This window comes from Brienomyrus brachyistius, chromosome 15, assembly GCF_023856365.1.
Source record: "Brienomyrus brachyistius isolate T26 chromosome 15, BBRACH_0.4, whole genome shotgun sequence".
In the NCBI taxonomy this organism is placed as follows: Eukaryota; Metazoa; Chordata; class Actinopteri; order Osteoglossiformes; family Mormyridae; genus Brienomyrus; species Brienomyrus brachyistius.
In genome coordinates, this window is record NC_064547.1 from 2,236,231 (window position 1) to 2,261,607 (window position 25,377).

The 25,377-nt window shown below is 41.5% G+C and overlaps 1 protein-coding gene across 11 annotated transcripts in view; it reads left to right on the top strand.

Annotated features, from left to right (window-relative positions):
- The window catches only part of LOC125708539 (unconventional myosin-IXb-like), a 45,813-nt gene continuing 20,436 nt past the window's right edge, over positions 1–25,377 (top strand). For 10 of the 11 annotated variants that reach the window (XM_048976126.1, XM_048976131.1, XM_048976128.1 and 7 more), the window contains exons 1-6: positions 1,454–1,826; positions 12,185–13,078; positions 21,960–22,054; positions 22,671–22,733; positions 24,291–24,390; positions 24,491–24,591. In XM_048976126.1, coding sequence (XP_048832083.1) covers positions 12,242–13,078; positions 21,960–22,054; positions 22,671–22,733; positions 24,291–24,390; positions 24,491–24,591 — 1,196 coding nt within the window. In that variant the 5' untranslated portion in view covers positions 1,454–1,826; positions 12,185–12,241. Of the gene's footprint in view, positions 151–1,169; positions 1,298–1,453; positions 1,827–12,184; positions 13,079–21,959; positions 22,055–22,670; positions 22,734–24,290; positions 24,391–24,490; positions 24,592–25,377 lie in introns of those variants that run through there. The other variant, XM_048976127.1, reaches the window with a different exon arrangement.

The window sequence follows — 25,377 nt, forward strand, 5'->3', positions numbered from 1 at the left end:
CTGCCTGGCGGAGGTATGCAAATTGTCATATCATGAGGTGCAGTACCGTGCTGTACTTCACTTAGAAAACGATTTCAATTAAATTGGAATAACAGCGACTCAGCTCACTAAACGGGGGGTCTGAAGTACCAGGGCAGCGGAAAGCATGTGGTAAGTGCTATTGTACAGCTACGATGATATCTTTCATCTATTTCTGGGTGTCTAGGAGGCGAGTTTACTTCCGTTGTGGCATAAAAAGTAATTTAGCTGTATGTAATCTGGTGTTTGAAACATCCGACTATAGACAATTTCTTAAATTAACTTGACTTTCTTTTAATACCTATTACTGAGCAAAACTGTCATGACTCAACGATATAACCTACGCAAGCTGAATAAAGAATGCATCTGTAGCTACTCGCCGCAAAGCTCGCGAGAAATTATGCAGTTTTAGCGCCCCCTTTTGGTATTTTACTGTAAATACAGCCTTTAGAAAACAATTCGGGTTGTAGTTTCATTTACGTACCAGCAGGCTGTGCTCAAAGCATGGAATATGATATTTTACAGACATTTAAGAAACACCCTTGATGATTTTTAAAAAAAATAGAATTTAGTTAAATATTTAATTTTGTTTTCACGAAACTATTGCTACATTAATTTTGAGATATTTTATTGATATTATCTTCTGTAAATGTAAATAAATCTAATTCCTGGCAGATTCACCTGGGGTTTTTAAGCTAAAATGTCCCGTCACTTAATGGAAATCATTGTATCATTGATCTTTGACTAACAGTCCGCCGACGACTGGCAACTAAACAGCCTGAAAGCATCAGTAATTCACTGTCTTAGCTTACAGTTGGTATGTGCTCTTACTTTGTTTGGACACCAAATCTGCTGACACTATACATAGTCAGATAGTTCTATTTTGGGTTTATCTTACAGTAGGAGCTAGCGTTTATGCAGGTGGCAGTGAATGCTTCCTGTAATGCCTCATGCCGCTATGTAACAAATAAAGCATGTAGTTCTGCAACTGTTGACCTCAGTTTAATTTTCCTCATGTACCTACATCCTCTTCCAGACCTATTTGTAGCTGTTACACATGTGTAGTTAGTGTCCTAGTAGTAGGAGTTATTGTTTTATTTATACGTTTTATACAACAATACATGCAGATTCTACTCACTTATCTGGTACAGGGTGGGAGAAGCTACAAGAGGTAGAATGGACACCAATATTCCCGGAAGAAAATGGACACAAGATGGAGAGAAAATGCAAACTGCACATCCACACATCAGAATCGGGATTCAAACCCCCAACCCTGGAGGTATTGATGAAACGGCGCTATTCGAATAGCTGCACTAAAAACGTTCGGAAACTTACTAATAATTTGATAATACTGTCCTCCGTCCTGTCGGGGGCGCAAGTGAAAGGTAATGCACAGCGCCCCAAATGTATTTGTATGAAATTGGCTTGTGGCTTCTCATAACTTTTTTTTCAAACTCCCACTTGGTCATACGGAGGGACTCTGAGAAAGGAAGTACGTTTCTTCTTAGGGCGATTGAGTTTAAATTCGTAAATTTTTTCCCTCAGTCCATTGTTTCTTTGGACCGTTGGTAAATCGACAGATTATTTTTAAATCATGTGTTTCATAGGAGAGATGTGTAGGGTGAGTCTGATTTCAGCCGCAAGGTTTGTCGCTTAATTTTATCGCAAGTTTAGTTAGCTCGCTGGTTAGCCGTCTTTCTCCTTTAAAAAGAAGGGGAACTTCGGAAAGAAAATCCCCGCCTGGTTTCACGGCAAATTCGCAACTGGAATGACTGCCTTTCTGGTTTCAGACACCGTAATGTTACAAGGTAAATCTCACGGTGGAAATGATCTATGTATACCGTTAGCTTTTGTGTTCTTTGGTTCGACTTAAATCACTCTGAATAAAATGTATATAAATTTTTATAGTTAGAGTTCATTTACTTTAAAACATACTTTGTTCCTTGCTATCCGTGTAATTAAGTTAGCCAGCTAGCTATTGGGGAGGGGGCTACGACTGGCAACTATATGTTGGCCCATAACTTAATGAGATGTCTACAGAAGCTTCTACAGAAAGTGTGTGTGTGTCGACCTTACGTGAATGATTTGAAACCATTTCAAAAGTGAATAATCCGTGGCCGCATTAGACTTGGCTGGGTGCCTCCTAATGTTCCATCACCCGTTTGTGGCACTAAAACGGCTACCGTTGCCGGTACGAATTGGCTGTGACTGGGCACCGTGGGGAGTGCGGCCCCTGGTGTGTGTGTGCGGGCGGTACGTGGGTTCTGACCCCACATACACACGGTGGATAGTCCAGTGTGTGTGTGTAAGACGGTGAATGGGAGGTGATTCCATATATGTATATATGTACTTGACTCCACGCACGCGCTTGGACCGAATGAGTAACGTCGGGTCACGCGGAACAGTCGACGCAGCGATTAGTCGATCATGACCAAACGGTGTCAGTCTCAGCGTCGGCCGAATTTCCCTTGTGTTTGGATATATTTCACGCCCTGCAATTTGTTCTCACGCGGGACCCAAAGTTGACGTTCGAAGTATCTCACGTTAAATGAATCACGGCTACCCCGGGCAAAGTTTTTTTGGAAAAACCCAGTCGCAACGAGATGCAAAAACGGTGGGCGTGCATCGATTTGGGTGTATATGTACCAAGTGAAACAATTTCCATAGCCTCATTTAGAGGTTTTCTTCTTGTCTTTTTATTTTGTGGTGGTTGTTTTTCTATCAGCCGCACGATATGTACATACAGGGGCATGCCTAGCTGCTGTTCTGATTAAATGGCAATAGATAAATTTAGCATTTATGTCACTGGCAGTTTGTTCTGAGAAACCACTGTATACTATCATTAGGTATTGACACACAGGGTGGGTTTAGGTGTGTGCCGGGGTTTTGTGCACATCAGTGCCTGGAAAGTTATGCTGGATGTCACCCACTGTGACTGCAGTGGGGATCTAGAGACTCAGCCCCTTCAAATGTTAGTTATCTAAAAAGTAATGAGTATATTTCTGAATTGATGTCATCTATTAATTTTTGTCACTTAGACCATTAAGCTTCGAGAAGATCCTTTTCTAAGAATAATGCCTGCAGCCTGTCACTTTAATAATTCTTAAATTAAATAACAGCTTGCAACTCTTAAGTTTGATGTAGACTTAAGTAACTAGTCAAGTAGTAAACCAAAAAGGAAAATCTATAACTTCATCTTATGTTGCTCACCTGTATTGACAGTTTACCTCGATTCTTGTGCTTTATTCATATGAATTATGCCCTTTGTCAGTTAACTCTATTACAAATGTATCTAGTCTTGAGCAGTCATTTAAAGTACTTCTAACTAGTGGTGCAACAGATCATAAAACTTGTGTTTTGGATTGTATCATGGTTTCTCAGTTGCGGGGGGGGGGGGGCACAAATTTTTGCTTTTCATCTCTTAATCACTCTTAAGGTACTTGCACACCACACAGCTTTCTCTGCATCTCTGTATCACACGGAAGTCCATAGAGGATATCCATCAGTATCTTTTTATGTCTTGTGTTGAGATCACAACTTATTTTTCTTGTGATCTCAACACAGCCAAAGTTGTTTTCTCGATCACAAGTTATCTTGATCAGAAAAAAAAACAAAAGTTATCTTGGGGAAAACAAAAATTGTAATTAGACACGGATCGTGGATCAACTACGGCCTTGTTACACTACTACTGTAAACCCTTTAAACATTTAGCAGAGCAGCAATTGTTTCAGGAAGTTTATAATGTTTAGATTTTTAGTGTCTGAGTAACTGGATGGTTGAGGAGGGTGATAGGTTCTGCTTCCTATGATATCTAGTCATCATTCCCGCACAGACAGGCATGCACATACCCAGCACCAAGCGAGCCACTTACATTTTTCAGCCAAAAGGATGACATGTAAGACACGCTCCCACTGTGCTGCATTTGGGGGGGGGCGGGGGGTGTTGGAATGCTGACCAGGAGGGAGTCTTTCTACTCCGAATGGGTTACTTGCCTATTATCATTGCTTACAGATAGTATTGTCAAATCTCACAAGCCAAGTTGAAAGCTTTCCCTTGGTCTTTGCTTCTCAGAATTTTAGTTAATTCTGTCAGGCAGCAGAATTTTGCCCTGAAATTATAGTGATCATTAGGTGTTATTTTCTCTTGAAATGGTTCCACTTGTATTTTCAGTTGATGGGTTTTTTTCTTTTGCATTTGGCATTTAATTCTACTCATCTGATTTATTTTTCAGTACTTGGATACGGTTTTTCTAATTTGGGTAACCAGCCGAATGACCCATGTGTGTACAATTGAACAATTGTCTGTGGGCCTGTTTCCGTAAATGTGTAGTAACTTTGTATCAAAATGAAATAACATTATTATTCCTACCTTAATATGTGGAAAAATTACAAATGAGCAGATCCCTTATACCCAGTTAGTATTACAGATTAGATTTAATATGTTAAAGAAAACTGTGAAAATATTGTCTGTTTACTTTTTCTAGGCTTTTATCTTACTAACATTAATGTCTGTATTCGGTTGGTTTTGAAAACATAAAGTATGTCATCCACAGACCCTGTGCATGTACAAGCTCTTGCTCCAGTACAACGGCTGTAGTGTGAGACTGTTGCTTTACCTGTCTGCCTGCATGAACAGAACTTGGTACCTTTTTGCTTTTGCAAATTACAGTATAGTTGTGTCAAAGGGGAGGGACATTGTTTACCAACTGTGTCAACACGCGATCTTGCTATTTTTCAATGTTAAATAGGTTGCTTTCCCCAATGATTTCTGTAAAGGATTCTGAACCCAAAGACCAGTCTTCTTGCTTCATGTGGTTCTTATTGATGTGGAACAGGCTTCAAATCAAGACAAGCTCTGCTCTAGTCTGCCAGAAATGGTATATTGGTTGCTTTGAAGGAAAAAATGGAGAGCTTTCAATTCTGCAGCCTTTAACTAACCGAGCTATGTGCTTCGGTTTTGCTGTGACGCGAATTTGGTTCAGATTTATGGAAATCATCCCAAGCTGCTACACTGAATGCCGAGAACTTGGAATGTAATCTGCAATCCTAAAACCCACAGTATTCTCCAGATACAGGCAATTTGTAATGCAGACGTATAAATAGTTGTAATTATAGTGTAAATGAAAAGGAAGCTTCCAGTTTCGCCAAGGCCTGCGTGTGTCTGGTGCTGGTTCGCGGAGCCTGGTTCGGTTTTGCCTGGAGTTGCTGCCGTCTTTGTTATTCCGTATTCTGTCTTTCCCATTTCATTTGCAAAAATTGTTTGCATTGTGAACATGCAGTTTGAACTGCATGTGTTCACTGGGTGTCACATAGTCGCCTTGTTTTAGCTCTTGCAGCGAGCTGAACTTGTATGTCTCTACTCATCAAAACCAATCTAAGCTCTGACTTCATACAGGAAGTTGCCTGCCTGCATTAGCTGTACAGCATGACATACTGAGAATAATGGTTACTGCCCCTTCATTTCTTGAATATCCTCTTTTGTTACTGGTTAGCCTTCGAAAGTGCCATCCAGAACGGGCATCTCTCTTGTGTAACTTATTTGCTCCCTTTGTGTCCACGGTAGAACAGAAGTGTTGAACCGGGAAAGGGTTCCTAGTGTACAATCTTAGGGAAGCCTGCTGGCAGTAGAAGGAAATGGGCCGTGTGTTACAAAGAGTCAAAGCGTGTGGCAGTACATGCAGCTTGCGTGCAGGACGGAGGTGCATGAAAACCCCCAAAATGAAACCTAGCATTTCTGCAGGCAGACTTCCTATACTGTTCAGACGCAATGCAACGTTTAGCCTGTTATGCCTGTTACAGATTTGGTCAGGAAGGTTAGATGGGATGGATGGAAAGGAAAGTCCATAGCATGCCTTGTTCTCCTGACGTCCCTCGGAGCACATGGCTCTTGTCTGTGTGTGAGATCTGTAATGGCTTTCATCATGCTATCGCTCGCTAATGTTCTGTCTGATCTGGCGTTTTCGTTGTATGCAGTGTTTGTAGTATATTGTTTTAAGTCACAATGCTGATATAGTCCTTTTATGCAGAATAGTCCTTTGTCTTCACCGTTTTTCTCATTTTTTCCATTTTGGCATTGTCTGTGCTGGCATTGGGGCAGTGCTTTTTTTCATCCTTCCCTATTATGTTAACATGATATGCGGACAAATTTCCTGCTGAAAGGGGATAGTGAAGGTAGAAGATATTCACGTTGCTACGTCTTGGCGCTTGGTTAAAAAGAAAACAATGCGTGGCAGAAATACATTGCAGGTTATATTTGGGTGATGCCGCTGAAACTGCTCTTGTGTACATTCACACACTGCTTTAAAACCAGACAGTAACTGAACTGTCATGCTCTTATGCGACTTAGCCAGTTCAAACAAACACAAGCTAAGTCGGCTTTTATCATCTGGCTTGCATGTTGTCTGGCTGCAGGGTGTATACCGGAGTGAGCGTACCGGTGCCCTGCTCAGCGTCTGTTCTGGTACATTAACAGTCATATGTCTGAGGAGTGTTTTGAAAGTGACCCACATGAGCACAATGTCCTCTCTGTCTGCCTCCTTCCCCTGGCTTCCTCTTTTCCCCTTCCTGATTCTTCACGAAATGCACCCAGCTGCAGTCCCTGTAGGTTCACTGCTGCAATCTTTGGTCTGCCTTTGTCACAGCACAGGGTCTGTCCTTTTAAAAGAAATGTCTTTGAGCCAGTTTTGGCCGTGGCTGTGCGCTTCTGTGCTGCTCATACTCGCCGAGCTAAACCATATGGACCCTTTGCTCAGAGTTAAATTTTAGTAAGCATGCAGGAGTCCTGTTCATTTGAATACAGTCTGAATACATAAAAAAAATCCTCAAATTTAAATAGAATTCCCACAGTTCCCCTTGTGACTCTTAATGGCAGAAACATCTGATAGGCTGTGGAACTCTCCTGTAACATCTTCTGACATGAGTTTGAATATGCTTTGCATGGAAATTTCATTTTCACTTAAATTTCTCTGCAGTCAGCTTGCGGTGGTTTGATGAAATCAGTCTCTGGTTAGATTCGGGCTGACGATTGTCTTGATCTGCCAAGGCCTAGTTGTTTACAATGGCTACATTATTACAGGATAGCTAATTTCCACAAGATAATGTCATTGTCAGAGCCTTATCAGGTGCTGGCCAGTGTCTGTGTTGCATGTATTGCAATTTGGCGTTGGTGCATCACAAGTTTGAGTGTGTGTGTTTCGTGTTTTGTCCCTTGTTAATTCTGTATACACCTAGAGTGGGGAGTGGCTGTCTCTTTGGTTTTTGTTTGTGTTTGGCTGGTTGGGGAGTTAGGGTAGGGTTTTGTCTCTTATTTGGATTTTCTTTTGGTTGTGTTGCTTTGGCCTGGGCCACTCCTGAAGTTCACATAGGTGTTTCTGTGTTAAATACACTTTGGAAAAAATGCAGTGCTTTGCTGTTTTGGTTATTTGTGTCCCCTTATTTCCCACTGCCCCTCTTGCCATTTTCCCCACACCTGATACGTCCCAACGCTAGACCAGGGTGTAACCAGCTGAACCGCACCCAATGCACATTGCAGTTGCTAATTGAATTAATAGTTTTAAATTCTAGCCATTTTTTCTAGACTAGCTGTCCCTCAGTTTGGCATGTTAGTCCAGAGGGAAGAATTTGCCTTAGTGGAAGCTTTGGAAAAAAATATTCTTTAAACAGGAAATGTTACTGTTTCGACTGCTGACTTCATTAGGAGGGAATTTAATTCTGACCCAGTAGGGATAGTGGCTAAATGAGATGAAGTTCTGCATTTCTTTACTCCTTGTGCTGCTGCCGAGTGCAGTGGGATTTTAGCTCTTATCCATTTGCCCCCTTTCCTGCTTTCAAGCCCCGTTGTTGATTTAACAGCTATGGAGTCTCTGTCTCAGGGCTTTTCTTCCCAGATACTCTTCACCCAGAGAGCTGTGACTCAATGGACACTGACGAGTTTTAATGGCTTATCACAGTTTTGCATCAATGCATCAGCTTTTGTACTGCGGAGTGGGTGCACATTATCCTGGAGGCTTTTTCCATGTGACTTGATTAATCAGGATGTGTGCATGTATATGTATATAATATGCACACGTGTGTTTGTTTAATTTTGGAAGTTCTGGTTTGTTTGTGAACATGGCTGTTCCTTAAACAGGGCAGGCTGACATGCCTCCCCAGTGCCCTGCTCACTCCCGCTTTTTTCCATCCACGCTGGGTGCGGCTGGAATGCCGTCCTCCGCAGTTCTTTGTTTAGGGAGTTGCGAGTGCCAGTCAGCTGGCAGCCCAGACCCGAGGTCCGGGACACTCGCCCATGTCGTCATGCTGTGGGCCAGTAATGGATTCAAGAAGCAGAAATATTGAAAATCTAGCTGCGTGTTTCAGCCCTGCGTTTTCTTGTGATTTATCAGTTGGCCGTTTGCATCTCTTCATGCTCCGTGCCTAATTACTGCATAAGCTTCCATTAAATAATCAGGTGGTAGAAGTGCAGATTTCAGTAAGTACACATTTTAATTGTATTTGATATATGTAATAAATCCATGAGTCGAGTGAGAGGTAAATCTGGTTCTGTGGCATTGTGATGCAGCATTAATACGAAATTGGAAATAAGCTGCTGCCTTTGTACACTGTACTCATGAGACTGTCCACTCTTATTGTATTAATCTATAACGCAGTACCAGCTTACACTGTTGTTAGACAGTGAAGATTTAGGGGAAAAGGACAATCGGAGCTGAATTTGTTTTGTTTCTCAAATTTCATTGTTTGAATCTTGATAAATGTATCAATGTATTAAGAATGACGTTTTTTCTTAGTTTCATAAAGTGCTCTTGCGTTTGCAAGGTGTGTTGGTGACATTGTTCCTTCTCAGCTCCAGGGTCTGTATTCTGTAATGGGTTAGAAATTGAACTTGAATATGTTTGGTGTTTTGTTTTTGTCTCCCTGTGAATTGGTGAAATGCTGCATGTACTCTCCAGTTTCACCAGCACTAGGGGAAAAATATGTTTACTTCTTTTTTTCTTGAATGACTACACTGTGCTGTGTGTGTTTCCTCGGTGGTGTGTGGCTTAGCGTCGCCGGTCCGAGCCCAGCCTCAGCAAAATCGTCACATGTCTGTGGGCCCTTAAGCCCCGGCTCCACAGACTCTGCTTGCTGACTGACCAGGTTTAAGTTTTGAGGTTTGCCTGTTTTATCTGTTGCAAAGACAGTTGACGCTGTCAGAAGACGTGTTTTTGCACAGCCGTGAGCTTACTTTGTGTAAGAGCGTGTGGCTGTAGGCTGCTTGTGCTTGATAAGGGGAGCGTGGATCGACAGTTTAGAAAGCTGTAGCACAAGCTGACAAGGCAGCCATCGGAGCCTTGATTACGTTATCGCACGTGTCACCTTTTTCAACAGCAAGGGTCACTAACAAAAAGAGAATAATACATTTGGTATTGTGAAAACCGCAATGTACGAAAGCATTGGCTCTGAAGATATTTGAAAAGTTTAATTTGATTTATCTGTCATGCACAGTTCGTTAGCTGCCCATGTAAGTACAGGCGGACTTCGATGATTAGGCTGACACATGTACCCTACAGCTGCTTGACACTAGATTTCAACACAAACAAGCCAGTATTTTCCTTAATCTGTTGTATGAATTGGCATTGTGATGATCTGCCAATCAGATGGGGAGGCAATGTTCATCAGGTGATCATTTAGTCATGCAGTATAAATGTGTGAAAGTACCGGTGAGACATTTCTAAGACTGGTTCATATTATGAAATGTTAGCTGTTTATGTAGCGTCTATAAACAAGCCAGGAACTTGTTTAGAAAACAAGAGGTTGTGGACATTTATGTATGGCAACTTCTGTAAGTCAGGAAGTACAATGTTAAGTCCTTAGTTCATAGACAAGCAAATCTTCAATTTAATGGTCATTTTTTTTCCAGTCCAGAAAATTGAGATGGATGGTAGTTTGTCTTAGTGACGGACAAAACCTTTTAATGAAGTCACATTAAAAATGGCCTCAATATTTGGAACTAAGTAGCAGTCTATATATATATATATATATATATATATATATATATATATATATATATATATATATATATATATATATATATATATATATATATATATATATATGCAATAAGTATGTACTTGTTCAAGAATCAGTGATGTAGTGATAGGACCTTCTGTAAACAGTGTGAGAATATTAAAATCCCAGCAGAAAATAAGTCCTTTGCAAATTAACGGTATACATATTATTGCAATATAGTGGTTTTTGACTGATTTGGTGATGTTAGTGGTCTTTGTGGCCAAGCCAGAGACTCTGTGGCATTTAACATGATTAGTGGTGCACCGATATATTTTTGTCTACTATCACTATTACCAGTAACCGGCTAACTGTTGAACTTGCCAAATGAGCATTTGCAGAGCCGGGGGGGCACGTGATGGTGGCAGTGAAACTTGACAGAATGACATATTGCCATTTTTAATTCTGTGGAAAACGAAAGATCAATCTACACACCATATTTAATAATGAGTTAAATGTCATGGGTTGTGTAAAACCGTATCGCAGGCCAGTACATCGGCCAAGACACTTTGGATTAATACAGACGACTTGATTTTTAACACATATTGGCCTGTTCAGATATGTAAACCAACATCAAGTGTCTGCTTGTCTTATAGTAAATAGTTGCAGTAAATACAGTAAAACCCCATTATGACAGACTTCAAGGGACCTGTCAGAATAGTCTGTTATTTCCAAAGTCCGTATCCAGAGTTGCTGTACGCTCAGAACACAATTACAGGACACCATTTACTCACCATTTACGTTTTTTGCTCAGATATATGCCTTACAGCAGCGTTTCTCAACCCAGTCCTCGGGGAACCTCGGACAGTCCATGTTTTTGCTTCCTCTCAGCGCACCTGTACCAGGTATTCGGTGTTCCTGATTGGCTGGGGGCTGGGAGGGAGCAAAAACGTGGACTGTCTGGGGTTCCCTGAGGACTGGGTTGGGAAACACTGCCTTACAGCATATTTTCTGAGGTTTTTTTAAGCAAAGATGTCTGCCAGCTCTTATCTAGCCGTTACAACAAGGGATGGCGGACTGGCGTAAAAGTTCAGTGAAAGCTAAATTTAAAATGTTTACCGTGTTTAAATGCTATGTTTCTGAAACTGATAATTATAAAAACATCTCATGTAAGCCTGTAACAATTGGAGAGAGATCTGTATTTTAATCAGTCACTTGGTATCTGCCTGTGCACCTAGATATACAGTAGTGGATGTGTGTACATATGCTGTCTGTCTCCCATCTACACTGTCAATGGATTTCAGTTTCCTTTGCACTTTATAACTGGATTCCCCCAAAGAGGCGTTTTGTGGTTTGCTTATTGTCTTTTGGAACGGTTGCATTAGCTGTCACAGCAGTCTGATGAATGTTGAGCATGCCAGGTAACTATTTGACAGTTTTGGAGGCAGTCTGTACAGATCCTTGTATGGTTATATGAGAGATTTTGGTCTTTTCAGCACAGCTGTTAAAGTTCCTAAAAAGTACCCGTGTTTTTAGTTTATCATTCTTCCAGTTAGATATGCATTCTGTAACTTAAAATAGAACTTCAAATAACCTTCTGAACTAGACAGTATTCGTTTCTCCAGGGAAATGCAGGTTCTGGGCTGTTTTTTTTGAACTGCTGGGCATTTGGACCTGGATTTTGTCAGATGAATCTGTGAGATTGATGCTTTGGGGGCATAGAGTTTGTGGGAGTGCAGTGGAACCTCCATCGCAGACTTTGCCAAGCCTGTAACATTGACCTTTACACGTCCCACAGTTTACAGTCATGCTTTGCAAGAATTCCAGAAAAGTTTGAGGTATTTCTTATGTTATGGCAGTGTTTCCCAACTCTGTCCCCGTGTACTCCCCTACAGTCCACGTTTTTGCTCCCTCCCAGCATCCAGTAGGGCTGAAATATGGACTCTCTGGGAGTCCTCATGGACTTGGTTAGGAAACGATGCATTATGGTCAATGATGCATTATGGTCATCTCACCAAATACTAGACATGATGGCGTATTAAGAGCATACAGCTGAAAAAATAATATTGGTATGAAGTTGTCCCCTTTACCTTCCAAGATGCACAGTTAATGTCAAGAACTTTGATGCTGGGGTGCGAGCCCTGCTTTTTGATATACTCTGTTCTTTTTCTTTCTGCCCCCTGTAGGTGGTACCTAAGTTTGGAGGCAGACCGGTATGCTGAAGAGCACCTGCCTCATTCAGAATGAGTGTCACAGATGGCGCGGGGGCAGCTAGCCAAGATGGAAGGACCTACGTTCTTCAGATCTACGCTCGGCTCTCCTTGGAGGCAGCGCCATGCTGCACCCTCAGAGTCTCCAAGGAGGCCACGGCGGCAATGGTTGTCAAGGATGCGGCGGCCACGTTGGGCCTGGACAGTTCTAAGTTCTATGTACTGGCGGAGGTAAAGGAGTGTGGTGGGGAGGAGTGGGTTCTGGAGGCCAACGACCTTCCGGTTCAGAGGGTACTGCTGTGGCCCAGGAAGGCCCAGGACCGGCACCCGCAGAGCGAGGGCTTCTACTTTATCCTACAGCAGCGCAACGATGACGGTTCAATCCAATACGTCCACTTGTCAGCCCTCAGCAAAGAGAAGGAGAGGCAGCAGTTAGCAGCTCGTGGTTTTCTGCCTCCGCGGCAGGAGGATTTCGACGACCTGTGTAACCTCCCTCATTTGACGGAATCCAGCATTTTGCATAATCTTCGCAATCGCTTCCAGAAGAAGAAGATCTACACTTATGCCAGCAGCATCCTTATCGCCATCAATCCTTTCAAATTTCTCCCCATTTACAACCCAAAGTATGTCAAGTTGTATGAGAACCACCAGCTGGGCAAACTAGAGCCTCATATATTTGCCATCGCGGACGTGGCCTACTATGCCATGCTGCGGAAGAGTGTCAATCAGTGCATTGTCATCTCTGGGGAGAGTGGCTCAGGCAAGACGCAGAGCACCAACTTCCTCATCCACTGCCTGACTGCGCTCAGCCAGAAGGGCTATGCCAGTGGGGTGGAGAGGACCATCCTGGGAGCAGGACCGGTGCTGGAGGTAGGAATGATATCTGCACATTCCAGTGCTATACCTCTGTCTGCATTATGCTTTAATGCTCCCTCCGGGATTTTAGTTCTGCTAGTTGACACCTCATAATCTCTTTTGGGGGAAGGCCATTTTCCTCATGGATAGGGATTAACAAAATGGAAGTAAGTGTATATCAACAGTAGGAAGTATTTTCTTCTTATAAGTATTAGAATCGGTTAGTGTTTATGTAGTATTAGTAGTGTGTAAGAAGCCTGTTGTGAACCCAATGTCTGCAGTTTCCCTCTTTCTCAGCCCCCCCTCAAAAGCAGCACCCTTCATTTGTTGAAAGTAATCCTGCAAATCCGTTTATTCTCAGTGTTCTTCGGTCCGTCAGCGTTTACCCTTATGTGGTCCATCGGCAACAATCTGCCGCTGCATTACACATTCTTCCACTGTGGTTTCACTGGTTATTATTTTTGAGAACGGAGTCTTTCTCGTGCAGTTTTGGGAGGGCAATCTCTGTACCAGGAGTAGTCAGTTACTTTACCCCACAGTCCAAATTCCATCAGCAACACAGTCCTGATAAAATTTTTATGCGGGTAGATTTTCCTGGCGGGGGAGGGGGTTCTCCACAATAAATTTTTCCATGTGTGGGGGGGGTCCTCTGTAGATTTCACCAAATGGGGGGAATTTATCGCTTGTTCCGGATTTAATTGTGTATTGGCCCAAATCTGGACTGGAATACCTCTGTCTTATACTGTCTCGGCATTCTGAGCAGTTGTTGGATATCCCAACATCCGAGTCAGTTTAAACCTCCAGGTAATTTGAGTATAATGGCAATGCTTGGCTCATGGTTAATGAAAATAAGTTGGCTGGTCTAGAGAGGAACACTGCTATTGGAACAAACTTTTCACATCTTTGAATCACTTGTTGAACATTTTTGTCTGAAGAATAAGTCCCTTCCCCATTGGTGTGTCATGTGGCCTTTTATGTGACTTTAACAAATAAGAACTTCCTGTCTCTGATGGATTAGCCTGTGAACCTTTGGAGGAGCTGGGAGTCCCTCCACATCGCCTCTGATTCACCCAAAGAACATTTCCAACCCTCCTCTCACCACAGGCTATTGAATAAGCTGCATGCATCGACCCTGGCCACTGTCGTGTGACCATCAGTTTGTAGATGACCTGTATGAGATGTTAAAGAATATCCAACAAGACTTTGACTCCTCCTTCACTCCCTGTATTTTTGCAGTGTGTTCAGCAAACCACAATTATGCATGCGGATGCCATGCATTAGTGTGCAAAACCATGCAGTGTACATGCTTTTCATGTATCCACCTTACAATACAATGGTTTTTCAAATTAGTGACTTTGGTCTGGTTGAGCTACACATTTCCTGTGTAATTGACAGTTTGTGAATGAGAAGCAAATGAGTGTTACAAGGTCTTTAATTTTAAAACGCTGCCTCTATTGTTGTTTATTAAGTATGTAACATCCTTGGCTGTTTTGAGGTAGCCATTATCTAATCAGTTATGGCAGCATTTCCAAAATGTATCCCAAGCCTTGATATCGAGGTCTATAAATTCAGCCATCTGTAAGTGAATTTGTTGATCAGTTTGGGATGGAAAAATCCCTCTATTAGCAAATCATTTACCTTTGATTAAAACCCGAACCGGGTTCAGTTTTCAAAGTTAACCACATGCCGTTCGGAATAGACTAGGCACTGGCTCTGTGCCTGTAGCTCAGCTAGTGGAGCGTTGTGTTAACAATGCAATGGTTGTGGGTTCAAAACCCAGGGAGTGCACAGGTTGTAACCCCTCTACTCTAAATTGCCCATCATTAAAGGTAGGCATACCTTTTAAAGGTTTTGGCTTGGAAAAATTATAAAGTGCATTTTTGTGTGCCTCCTCGGGCAATTCCGTCTTCAGTTTTCATTAGCAATAGCTACATTTGCTTGTGGTCTGAGAAAGCAGGCTGTGAAACTGATGCAGGCAGCCTGTATATGATTCGACATGCAACATTATGCAATATCTGTCTAATCTCATTGCACTGGAGACAGCAGTCTGGCCTGTTTGTCAGTTTTCTCACACCTTTAAAAGGGGAAGCTTTGTGGTGTTGCAGTAAGGCTCGTCTGTGTCGGTGGGTAGCTGCTTGGGTCTGCCTCCCCCATGTGGCTCTCCTTAAGTCCTGTCTAAGACTTGCTCCCTGTCCTCTGCTGCTTGGCTATTGGCTGTCAGGTGGATAGTCAATGGAAGTCTGGGGAAGGGGATTCCCATCTTCCCTCATTGAGTAATGGTCCTAATATCATTATTGTGGCCTTTAGATAATGAAAAATGTTTAGGTAGCAGCCTGAAAGCTTATGCTGGCTTGAGTCTGAACATCTGTCTGCAGTGTTTGCGAATGCGTATGTATGTATGCATGTATGTATGGTATGTATGTATGGATGGATGGACATTTTAGCAGAGCATGAAAGACTCAGTCATGGACCTGTGTGTGAAGTCTGCCTGCCCCTCTGACTCATTTCATCATTACGCAGACAGAAAAGCAGCTTCCATTTATGGAGAATCGCAGAGCAACAAGTGACTGAAATGCCCTGTCTGAAAGTTGCCCTTTCTCTTTTTAAACCTGTTTCACCGAATTTTATTACACAATCACACTCAAAACGAACCATTCCTGGCGCATTTAAAAGTGGAGTCACAGCCTTCTTTGTAGAGTAGTATTTTCTCAGTACTGCATTTGTTAAATCACACTATATTAATTCTCTCGCTGCTTGATAATGACGGCTGTAGCTGCCTTCGTGTCCTGATGCCCCCGTGCTTTGTTTAACTTTAGTGCTCATTATCGTCTCCTGCCCCCCATTCCTCGCTGATCGTTGTGTAGTGTTTTACGCTTCCTTGCTGCTGAAGCACTGCCTGGTTCTGATGGGCCTTGTTCATCCACCCTTTCTCTGCTGTATTGCGCCTGGCTTCATGTTTTGTACTTAACACAAATGGCAGGGTGCTGGCAAGAAACACATCACAACCACGGTTTATACAAGGCCTGAAACCAGGCTGCTGATCCACTAAATGTAGTAATGTTAACATACAGTTACATTGTCAATAACAAGTTATACAGGTTTTATTTTTTTAATTAACCACCGCCCTCGGCTTCCTGTTTCACAGTAAGTCCTGAATACTTCATATTTAGGTGCCTCAAAGATTTGGAGTAATTCCATAGTTTTAACAAGACATTAATGGGGCATGTGTCGCTTTTGTTATCTTATGTTAAAGCATGTATTAATGTTATAAGAATTTCATTGTGCTGTAGTACTGGATAATAAGTCATTGAGGTGATTACACAGTTTGTGGATATAATGGTAGAACAGGTGCAGTTGGCTAACCTGGCAGTTTGCATTCAATGAATCTGTGGGGCAGCATGGTAGCTTAGCTGCCAGCACCGTTGCCTCACTTCTCCAAGATGGGAGGCCTGAATCCTTTCCCCTGAGTACTCTGGCTTACTCCCGCAATTCAAAGGCTAATTGATGTTTTTAATTTGGCCTTAGAACATCACTGTCAGAATATGGCTGTACGCACTCTGCGGTGGAGAGACATCCTGTCTGCTCTGTAACCCTGCATTGTGCCCTGTGGTACCTGACATGCACACCGGACCCCCCCCCCCCACCACCCTGACCTGGATAAGCATCTATAAGATGAAATCTGTAGTCATGGGAACCATACTAACTGCTGCCACCTAAGGGGGAGAGTCACTTTCACGGTTCAGGGTTACTTTGTCATCAGCAGCTTCATACACGTGAAAAGAGTGACAAAACGTTTCTCCATGGCCCCGGTGCAACATATAGTAACATATAATACACTTAACATCACAGTAACAGGGTGTGCAAACAGGCAGTAAATAAATAGTGCATAGATAATAAATAGTGCAGAGATGTAAACTTCTGTATGATTTGTGCAGTTGCACGAGGCAGGTGGCAGGATTTACCCCAACATAAGACACTGCGAAGTGCAGTAACAGAATCAGCAAACAATACAAACGGTAATATACAGGACGATAAATAGCACAAAATTCTAGTTTGTAACAGTGGTGGGTCATAAACCATAATGGCTGGTATTGCACATGATTATATTGCACGGGTCAGTTGTAGCACTAAATTCACATTGACAAAGTTGAAATTTATAGTTGCAAAATTAATTGATGCATAATGCGGCAGTAACAGTGGACAGTAAGTAAAGTGCAGTTGCAGTTAGACGGGTTCTGTTGGATGTGGCGCGTTGCTGCTTTTGTTTTTCCTTCATTTTTCTTTCCTTAACTGTGATCATAGGGAGGAAAGCATGTGACTTGTGTGTCCCACACCTACACAGCACCTGTGGCATTTCAACTATGGACGCTGATCCCCAGTGCAGTCATACAGACAGGATTTCCTGTCTGAATTCTCCCTCAGGGATTGTGTGTGGTTTTTTCTTTTTTAACAGGAAGTGTTTACTACATTGGCTTATCCATTTTCAGGGTGTTGAGGGCGGACATGGTTTATCTGCAAATCTAGAGGAAGAATGGGCAGGCATCGCGATTATTCTCGTGTCCATTTTGGGGGCCGTCCATCTTCTGAAGACCTTGCCATTATTTTACACGGCTGTATTAAATGTTGGCAAAATTTTATAATGTTTCATAGCGCTGTTTCTAAAATGGTGAACTTAGTGCGCCTAATGTGATGCTCCAACACAGTATAAATAGGCTCAAAAATATTTAAGCTAAAAAGCTCATGCTTGTTTGGCGAGCTTATCGTTTTATAGAAGCATTATTTGCTTTCTGCTACAGCTGCAAGGTGAGAACTTTGTGACTGTCACTCTTACAGTGTACAGTGTAGCTTTTCTCATGTTTTTGGATATTTTCCTTCGTGCTTATGCAGCCGACTGTCCATTTTGTAATGATTGATTGTTGGACGGATGTACTTCTGTGCTCAAAGGCCTATACTGGAGGCTCGTTAGTTGAAGCTCCATGATACGCTGTCCTTGGAACGGATGGTGATGTTAAATATTAATGGAATGAAAAACAGTTATTGCACAAAGCATCTCGGGTATCTTTGTAAAAAAATTAAAAAATAAAAATCTAGTCTACTGTGGCTTAGGTTAAGTTTTAACTTTTGTTAGTGCGCACTAAGTCTTGGGATGCTTGCTTATTTCTTTAAGAATGGGTTACATAGCAAAAGTCTATTGACAAGCAATGTGTAACATCTGCACATGTCATCCACACAGACATTTTTTTTTCCACGCACTCAGTTCAGTTCTGTTCTTTCCATGTTGCTGTTAATTTCAATTGCAGTCCCTGTCTCCCAAAGTGGTACTAAATACAAATGTTTGCCGTTTTTGTTATTGCAAATGTGTTTACAAATTAAAAAGCACCCAATGAACTTAACTCGTGTCATGTCTTTGGACTATAATTTGGGTTTCAATGTATCACTACTGGAAATTAATATTTTACTTAAACTACTGGTTGTTTCGAAGGTGATATATGTTTTTTCTAAACACATTAATGAAGTCATGATTTTTGTGATAAAACCAATAGTTTTGCTGTATATTTACTGAATTAAGCAAGCATCCCAAGACGTTCTGTGAGCCTGTATAATCAGATCAGATCAGAGTGGGCTGTGCATTGGAAAAATGTGGAATTTCAAAATATCCTGGGATATTTTTATGGGCAGAATGGATCAGTGGGCAGCGCCGGAGTTTCATACCCCCCCCCGCCACCCCCACTGTCATTTTGAAAGATGATCAATGAATGTACTTGAAATTTATTGTCTGGAAGAATTCATGCATGGTTTCCTGTAAAATGAGCCACACTTATCACACACCACAATCTTAACTTTACTTCGCTGTTATATGAGAAGTTAGGATGGACAGATGCGTATTTCAGTAACAAGCCAGAGACACCAGAGTGTCCACGTTTCAAATGTCTCATGTTTCAAACTATGTGTATGTATATATGTGTGTATGTATGTATATATGTATGTATATGTGTATATATATATATATATATATATATATATATATATATATATATATAAGTTATAGTTTGAACAAATACCACATGGTGCTGGGAAGAGCTCTTACAAATGTCCTGAACCTTCATGAAGGAATCATTTTACCATACACACCAGGGGTCTGAAACTCCAGTCCTGGGGAGCTGGAGCCCTGCACGGTTTTTGTTTTCCCCTCATTTAACACACCTGATTTAACTCCTTGTGCTAATTACCACACAGCTCATAAGCTGAATCATTTGTGCGGGAGCGGGGAGAGAACTAAGCTACACTGGACCCCCCAGGACTGAAGTTTGACATGCCAGATATAAACTATTAATACAAAATTAGTGATCAGTTCACCTATATTACAAACACTGAGGCATACCTCTGACTTTTACCTCGTCAGTAAAAAATGTGGCTTTAGATATCTGGCTTTTTTCGTGTCGTTTTAAATATTTGGGAAAAACTTCCCAGTCTCCTCTATACTTGATAAATTGACTAGCTTCAGCTGGTTTGCTTGGTTTTCCCTTTCTTTGCGGAGCATTTTGACTCTGTGCTGCAGAGAGTGAAACAAAGGACACCACAGTAGGAGCACGATTGTGGGGAATTTGTTACGGCTAAACATAGCTGCCTTTCAATTAACATTCACCATTGTCTTTTACTCTTTTACTAGCAAGAACATCTGGAGCTGAACATGCTTGCTACTCTAAACAATGAGGTTTTGTTGACTCAGATCTTCAGGTTCCGATTTTCTTCCCTCAAAGGGCAGTTCTCTTGTCATTGAAGCCTAGCAGAAAAAAGCAAAACTAATCATAGTAATGGACTCGTTCTCTGACTGGCTTAAAATGATTGTGTCATTGATGTATTGTAGCCCTGTGTGTGTGTGTGTGTGTGTGTGTGTGTGTACGTGTACTTGTTGTTACTATTGGGTGATTCCTCACAAAGATCCATTTGACGTTGAATCCATGACGCGGATAAAGTTCTATTCTAACATGTAAATAAATTGTCAACATTAATATATTTATATTAATAGGTTACGTAAAGTGATTTCTGAAAATTGGCTCATTCATAGTAAGCTTGTCCCTGCTCTGAGGCATTTTGTTGCCAGTTTGAGTCTAAATGTCACAGCCACAATACTGGAATTGCCCCATATTAGATCACGGAAAAATTTTGTACTAAATCCAAACACATGACATTTCTGTCTTTGTCTATATTATAACTATGTTAAACTGACATGTTTGTATGTGGTAGGACTTTAAAATTATGCATCCTATTCTGGCAGCACAAGGTCATTTTTAATTTCTTTTTAAGCTGTCATCTCAAATTTACACAAGTTCATCCTAAAAACTATGGCAGCGCTTATGTTGGCTCTTAAGGGGATGTGTAAAACCAAACGTCTTTGTTAGGGGTCTTTGGATATGAATTATTCTCGAATGCTGAGAATTTAGGTCATGTTAGCGTGCAGCAGATGTCCACAGGGTTTGAAGGCCTCTTGTGTAGAACAGGGATTTGGTATTGCCAGGTGTATCCAGGCTTGCAGTGTGTTAGGTGTACTGGCTTCCAGGCAGGCAGAGTTCCCCTCGCGGCCCACAAGGGAGCCCTGTCCTCAGACCTGCTCTGCTCAGCGTGTTTCTGGGGCCTCTGAGCTGCTGGCTTGGCAACCGCTGCCTGTGTGTCCTATTCATCTTCTAGCTGCAATTTTGTTGAGTGGTACAATTAATTATAGCATGCCTCTTAATTTTTTGCTGCACAGTTTTTAAAGTCGGAGTTTTTAAAGTCGAGTTTTTCCACATGGTATCAGTATCAAGACCCGGTATGGTCTTCGAGCAGTTTTCAGGGGAAAATGTTAGTCATGCTTGAGTTTGTTGAAATTTTTATGTGAAAGTATCAGTTTATCGCATGTGGCAAATGCATCGTTAAGATTTTCAATGCTTGTAGCTCTCAGTACTTAAGCAGAATTCGTCTGGTAATATAGCAGTGAAGGAGTATTAAAGGTAATACTGCTTAGGAATATTTGGAAATTTTGTTCTAACCCTGCTAAGAAATTAGCCTGTCTGAGAGCTTTATACATAAACACTGAAATAGCTCATATGGACAGGTAAATGGTAGACACTGATCTGGAGGTGCTGTCAAGGGAGCCTGCAGTAGTGGCCTCATGCAGCACTTCTGCAAGCTGAGATTCCCACTGACACAATGTGGGTCCTGTTTTCTGCCCCTCATCTCCCCCTCTCATCTCCCCCACCGACTTCATCATCTGCCTGTGTGGAATGGCTTCACTGCCTCTGTCTGCATGCAACACTGCTCCCCATTCAAATGTATGGCAGCCACTTTAATCTGCCTCAAGCCAAGGGTTCCATAGTCTAGAGAATGCAGTGCCAGAAGGTTATTAATCATGGTGGATGCAAAGCACTCCTCTTCTGCCTGTTGTTCTTCTCTGATACAACAGCAGTACTGTCTTCTTGCTTCTTGTCTTTTTAACTTCATTTTCTGTTGTACTGTTGAACTGCTAAGAAGTTTTGATTTTGTTCCGTTTGTTTGTTTTGCGCTCTCTTTGCATTAAACATGATATGAATTGTCCAGAAGATGATGGCGGCGATAATGGTAGAATGGTGGTGATACTGGTAGATTGGATTGTTGTGTTTTTATACGGGTGAAGTGCTGCAAGTTACGGTTTCTGTTCCGTTTTAGTAACGTGCCAGTTTTTCATGCTGGCCTTTTCAAACCTCCTTTTTGAAATACTGTTTGCTAAAAGGAAACCATAGAACCTGATCTGACTTTGCAGTCTCAACTTCTGCTTTATTTTTTTCTTCTTATCTTTAATTAAATAAACCAAAATACTAACATGGCCAGTTGTAAGTAATATCACTTGGTATCGTTTTATTTTGCTTCATTTTTGCAGGCATTTGGCAACGCAAAGACTGCCCACAACAACAACTCCAGCCGATTTGGGAAGTTCATCCAAGTGAACTATCTGGAGAGCGGTATAGTAAGGGGGTGCGTGATCTGCTAACACCATCTCCTTTCTGCAGCTCACGTCATCTCAGCTCTATTTCCATTTGTGTTCTTTATAATCAGGCATATAATCACTCTTTCTGAATGCATGATCTTGGCTGTAATTCAGAATAACACAACACGAACTAATACGTAATTCGGCATCTGTGTAATCATTGTGCCCATAGCAGAGCAGGGTCAATAAAGGCATTCGTGGTCAACACATTGATGAAAATTCTCAGCACATCCTGCAAGCCAGCCAGTGAGTGAGACCAGTTACATATGGGAACAGAAGACTCTGGGACTTCTTTATAACTAAGAAGCTATACCAAGAATTGATGTAGTTCACAGAGTTAATCACAGGAACTTGTTCCGATATGACTAACACACCACTCATTTTTACTTTGTACTACAGAATTATTAGAGTTCAGTCTGGCAGTTGTTTATTGCATCAAAGTGGGGAAAAAAACATATGAACCTTTGACAGGCTTAGACATGTTTTGTTAATGTTGCAGGAATATTAACATACTTCTAAACATAACTTCCAGAAATTATTTTACCCAACCCTTTGCCATCGGATCAGGCACTGATTTAATTTTTTCTCTATATCCTTTTTCAGAGCTGTTGTTGAAAAATACCTTCTGGAGAAGTCTCGTCTTGTCTCCAGAGAGAAAAATGAAAGGTAAAAAAAAAAAAAGCTCAAGGAGATGAGTGTCCCTCCCCCAGCTGTTTGTCATCTCATAAACGCATATTGCTGTTATTCACAGCTTTCTGTTGCATTATAGGGATGTGAAACCAAGTTCGTGAAGCCTGTTGGCTACTGTCAGAGCCACCGGTCTGTTATGTAATGTCTGCAGTGTAGGTTTTTCCTTTAATTTTCTCCATATCAGCTGCTAATTACTCATGTTTTTAGGTGCTGTAGAGATTTAGCTTTTTGTGTTTTTTAAATATGGAGAATATTAAAACTACTTATGTAAACTGTTCATTGATGCATGTAGGGCTAGTGTTCCATAACACGGGTTTACACCAGTCAGTGATTGTACAAACAATTTCCCACCACAAGAACCTTTTTCAGGAACTGGGAACTTCTGTCAGGTTCCTACCACACACATTCAGCCTTATTGTAGTTCCTCAGTGGCAGTTCCTGACCCTTTTTAAGTCCCTAATCTGGAGTAGGTACTTTTCTCTTGACCAAGATTTACTGGGGAGACACTTAAAGTGATAGCTTGATTAGTTGGCACTTAGAGCGATAGCTTGCTGTGTGGTTGATGGCAAGAACCAGCACTAACTTGGAAGTTGCATAGAAGTGCATAGAAAAATTGAGCGGATGGAATTTTTGTATATGTTTGTATATGTTACATTAAATGCATTTTTTTTTGTACTCGCGTCTCCATGTTTCTGCTTCAGAAAATGCAGTCGATCACCAACATACTTCTGTACAATATCGCCAGTGCCGGCGGTGAAACTTGCTAGCTCTTATTACTGGTATAACATTACATCTGTTTTCCCCAGAGTAAAAAACAAAGATTGAGCTGTTGGCCAGATTGAATACTGTATTTTAAATGTTGCCGCCCCTATAAAAAATGTATATAATTTGTCCCAAATTTTCAGACCATGCAATTAATCCCCCAAATAACTAACAAGATTACTTGTACATCCTCCATTTTTTTGGGATGGCAATATAGTTTTGCATGAAATTGTGTGAAGTTGATCCTATGAGCTTTTGCGTCTCCCTTGCTTCTTTAGCACAATGGCCACAGTTTCTGCTGTGTGGTGAGAAAGTGACACAAACAAGTGGTCAGGAACTCAGAACCCGGGTTCTGAACTTTAATGGGAAAGCGCCTCATGAGTTTCTTTCTCTCTTTCTTTCTCTCTTTCTCTCTCTTTCTTTCTCTCTCTTTCTTTCTCTCTCTCTCTCTCTCTCTCTTTCTCTCTCTCTTTCTTTCTTTCTCTCTCTTTCTTTCTTTCTCTCTCTCTCTCTCTCTCTCTCTCTCTCTCTCTCTCTCTCTTTCTTTCTTTCTTTCTTCCTTACTTCCTTCTCTGGATTTCTGCTCCAGCATTGTCACTTCCAGTTCTTTGATTGTCTGCAGCATCTGCCACACATTTTTGTTCTGTTGGACTCTACGAGTAATGGATTGGTAGAGCTAATATTGATTGGTTCCCTGCACATCTCACAGTGCAGGGAACCAACAACCAAGAAACAAACAAAAACAAACCTCATCTTGTCTCTCCACTAAAGGAACTATCACGTGTTTTACTATCTGCTGATTGGAGCATCAGAAGAGGAGCGAAAAGAGTTCCGACTTCTGCAGCCTGAAGAGTACTTCTACCTCAAACAGGTACGCAGCCACATTTAAAGAAGATGACATCACTGCATTAAAAACACAAAGCACTTGGTGACGGAAGCTTCTGTCATTTCCTCCCTGACCCAACTTGCAGCAAAACTTTAAGATAGAGGATGAGGAGGATCTGCGGCATGATTTCGAGCGGCTGCAGCAGGCCATGGAGATGGTGGGCTTCCTGTCTGCTACCAAGAAACAGTGAGTGCTCTGGTTGCTGGGTCACCCTGTCACATCACTCTCACATCAGATGGATTTTGAGTAACGCTAATAAGCCATTTTCTGTCTCTGTGTGTGTGTGTGTGTGTGTGTGTGTGTGTGTGTGTGTGTGTGTGTGTGTGTGTGTGTGTGTGTGTGTGTGTGTGTGTGTGTGTGTGTGTGTGTGTGTGTGTATATATATGTATATATATATGTGTGTGTATATATGTGTGTGTATGTATATATATATATATATATATATATATATATATGTGTGTATATGTGTGTATATATATATATATATATATATATCCTGTTAGTCAGTTTCCTGTTTCTTATTGAAATAAGGGTGGGGTGTGACTCTGCCGGTTTTGACTCTGTCTGTGATCAGAAGGTCATCAGTACAAATCCCGTGGTCGGCAGAGTGATTTCATTGTTGGGCCCTTGAGCGGGGCCCTTGAGGGAGGCCCTTAACCGCATTTACTCCAGGGACACTGTCTGACCTGCTTTCCATTCCTTACTAGCATGTTACTTTGGAAATAAATGTAATGTAAATGATACATCTCATCCAATCCGGCACCCACACCCTCATTTCTGTAATGGTGTTTAAACCCTCACGTAAATGAATTTGTTTGATAAATGTAATGAATTTACTGTTCTACCTTTGAGGTATATCAGTCTTTGAGGTCTTAGTATTTTCAGAATTAGGCTGAAAACGCATCTTTTCCACATTACATATAATAATGTACAATAATCAGTTTTTTTATTCATAGGGGATAGGGGTTAGTG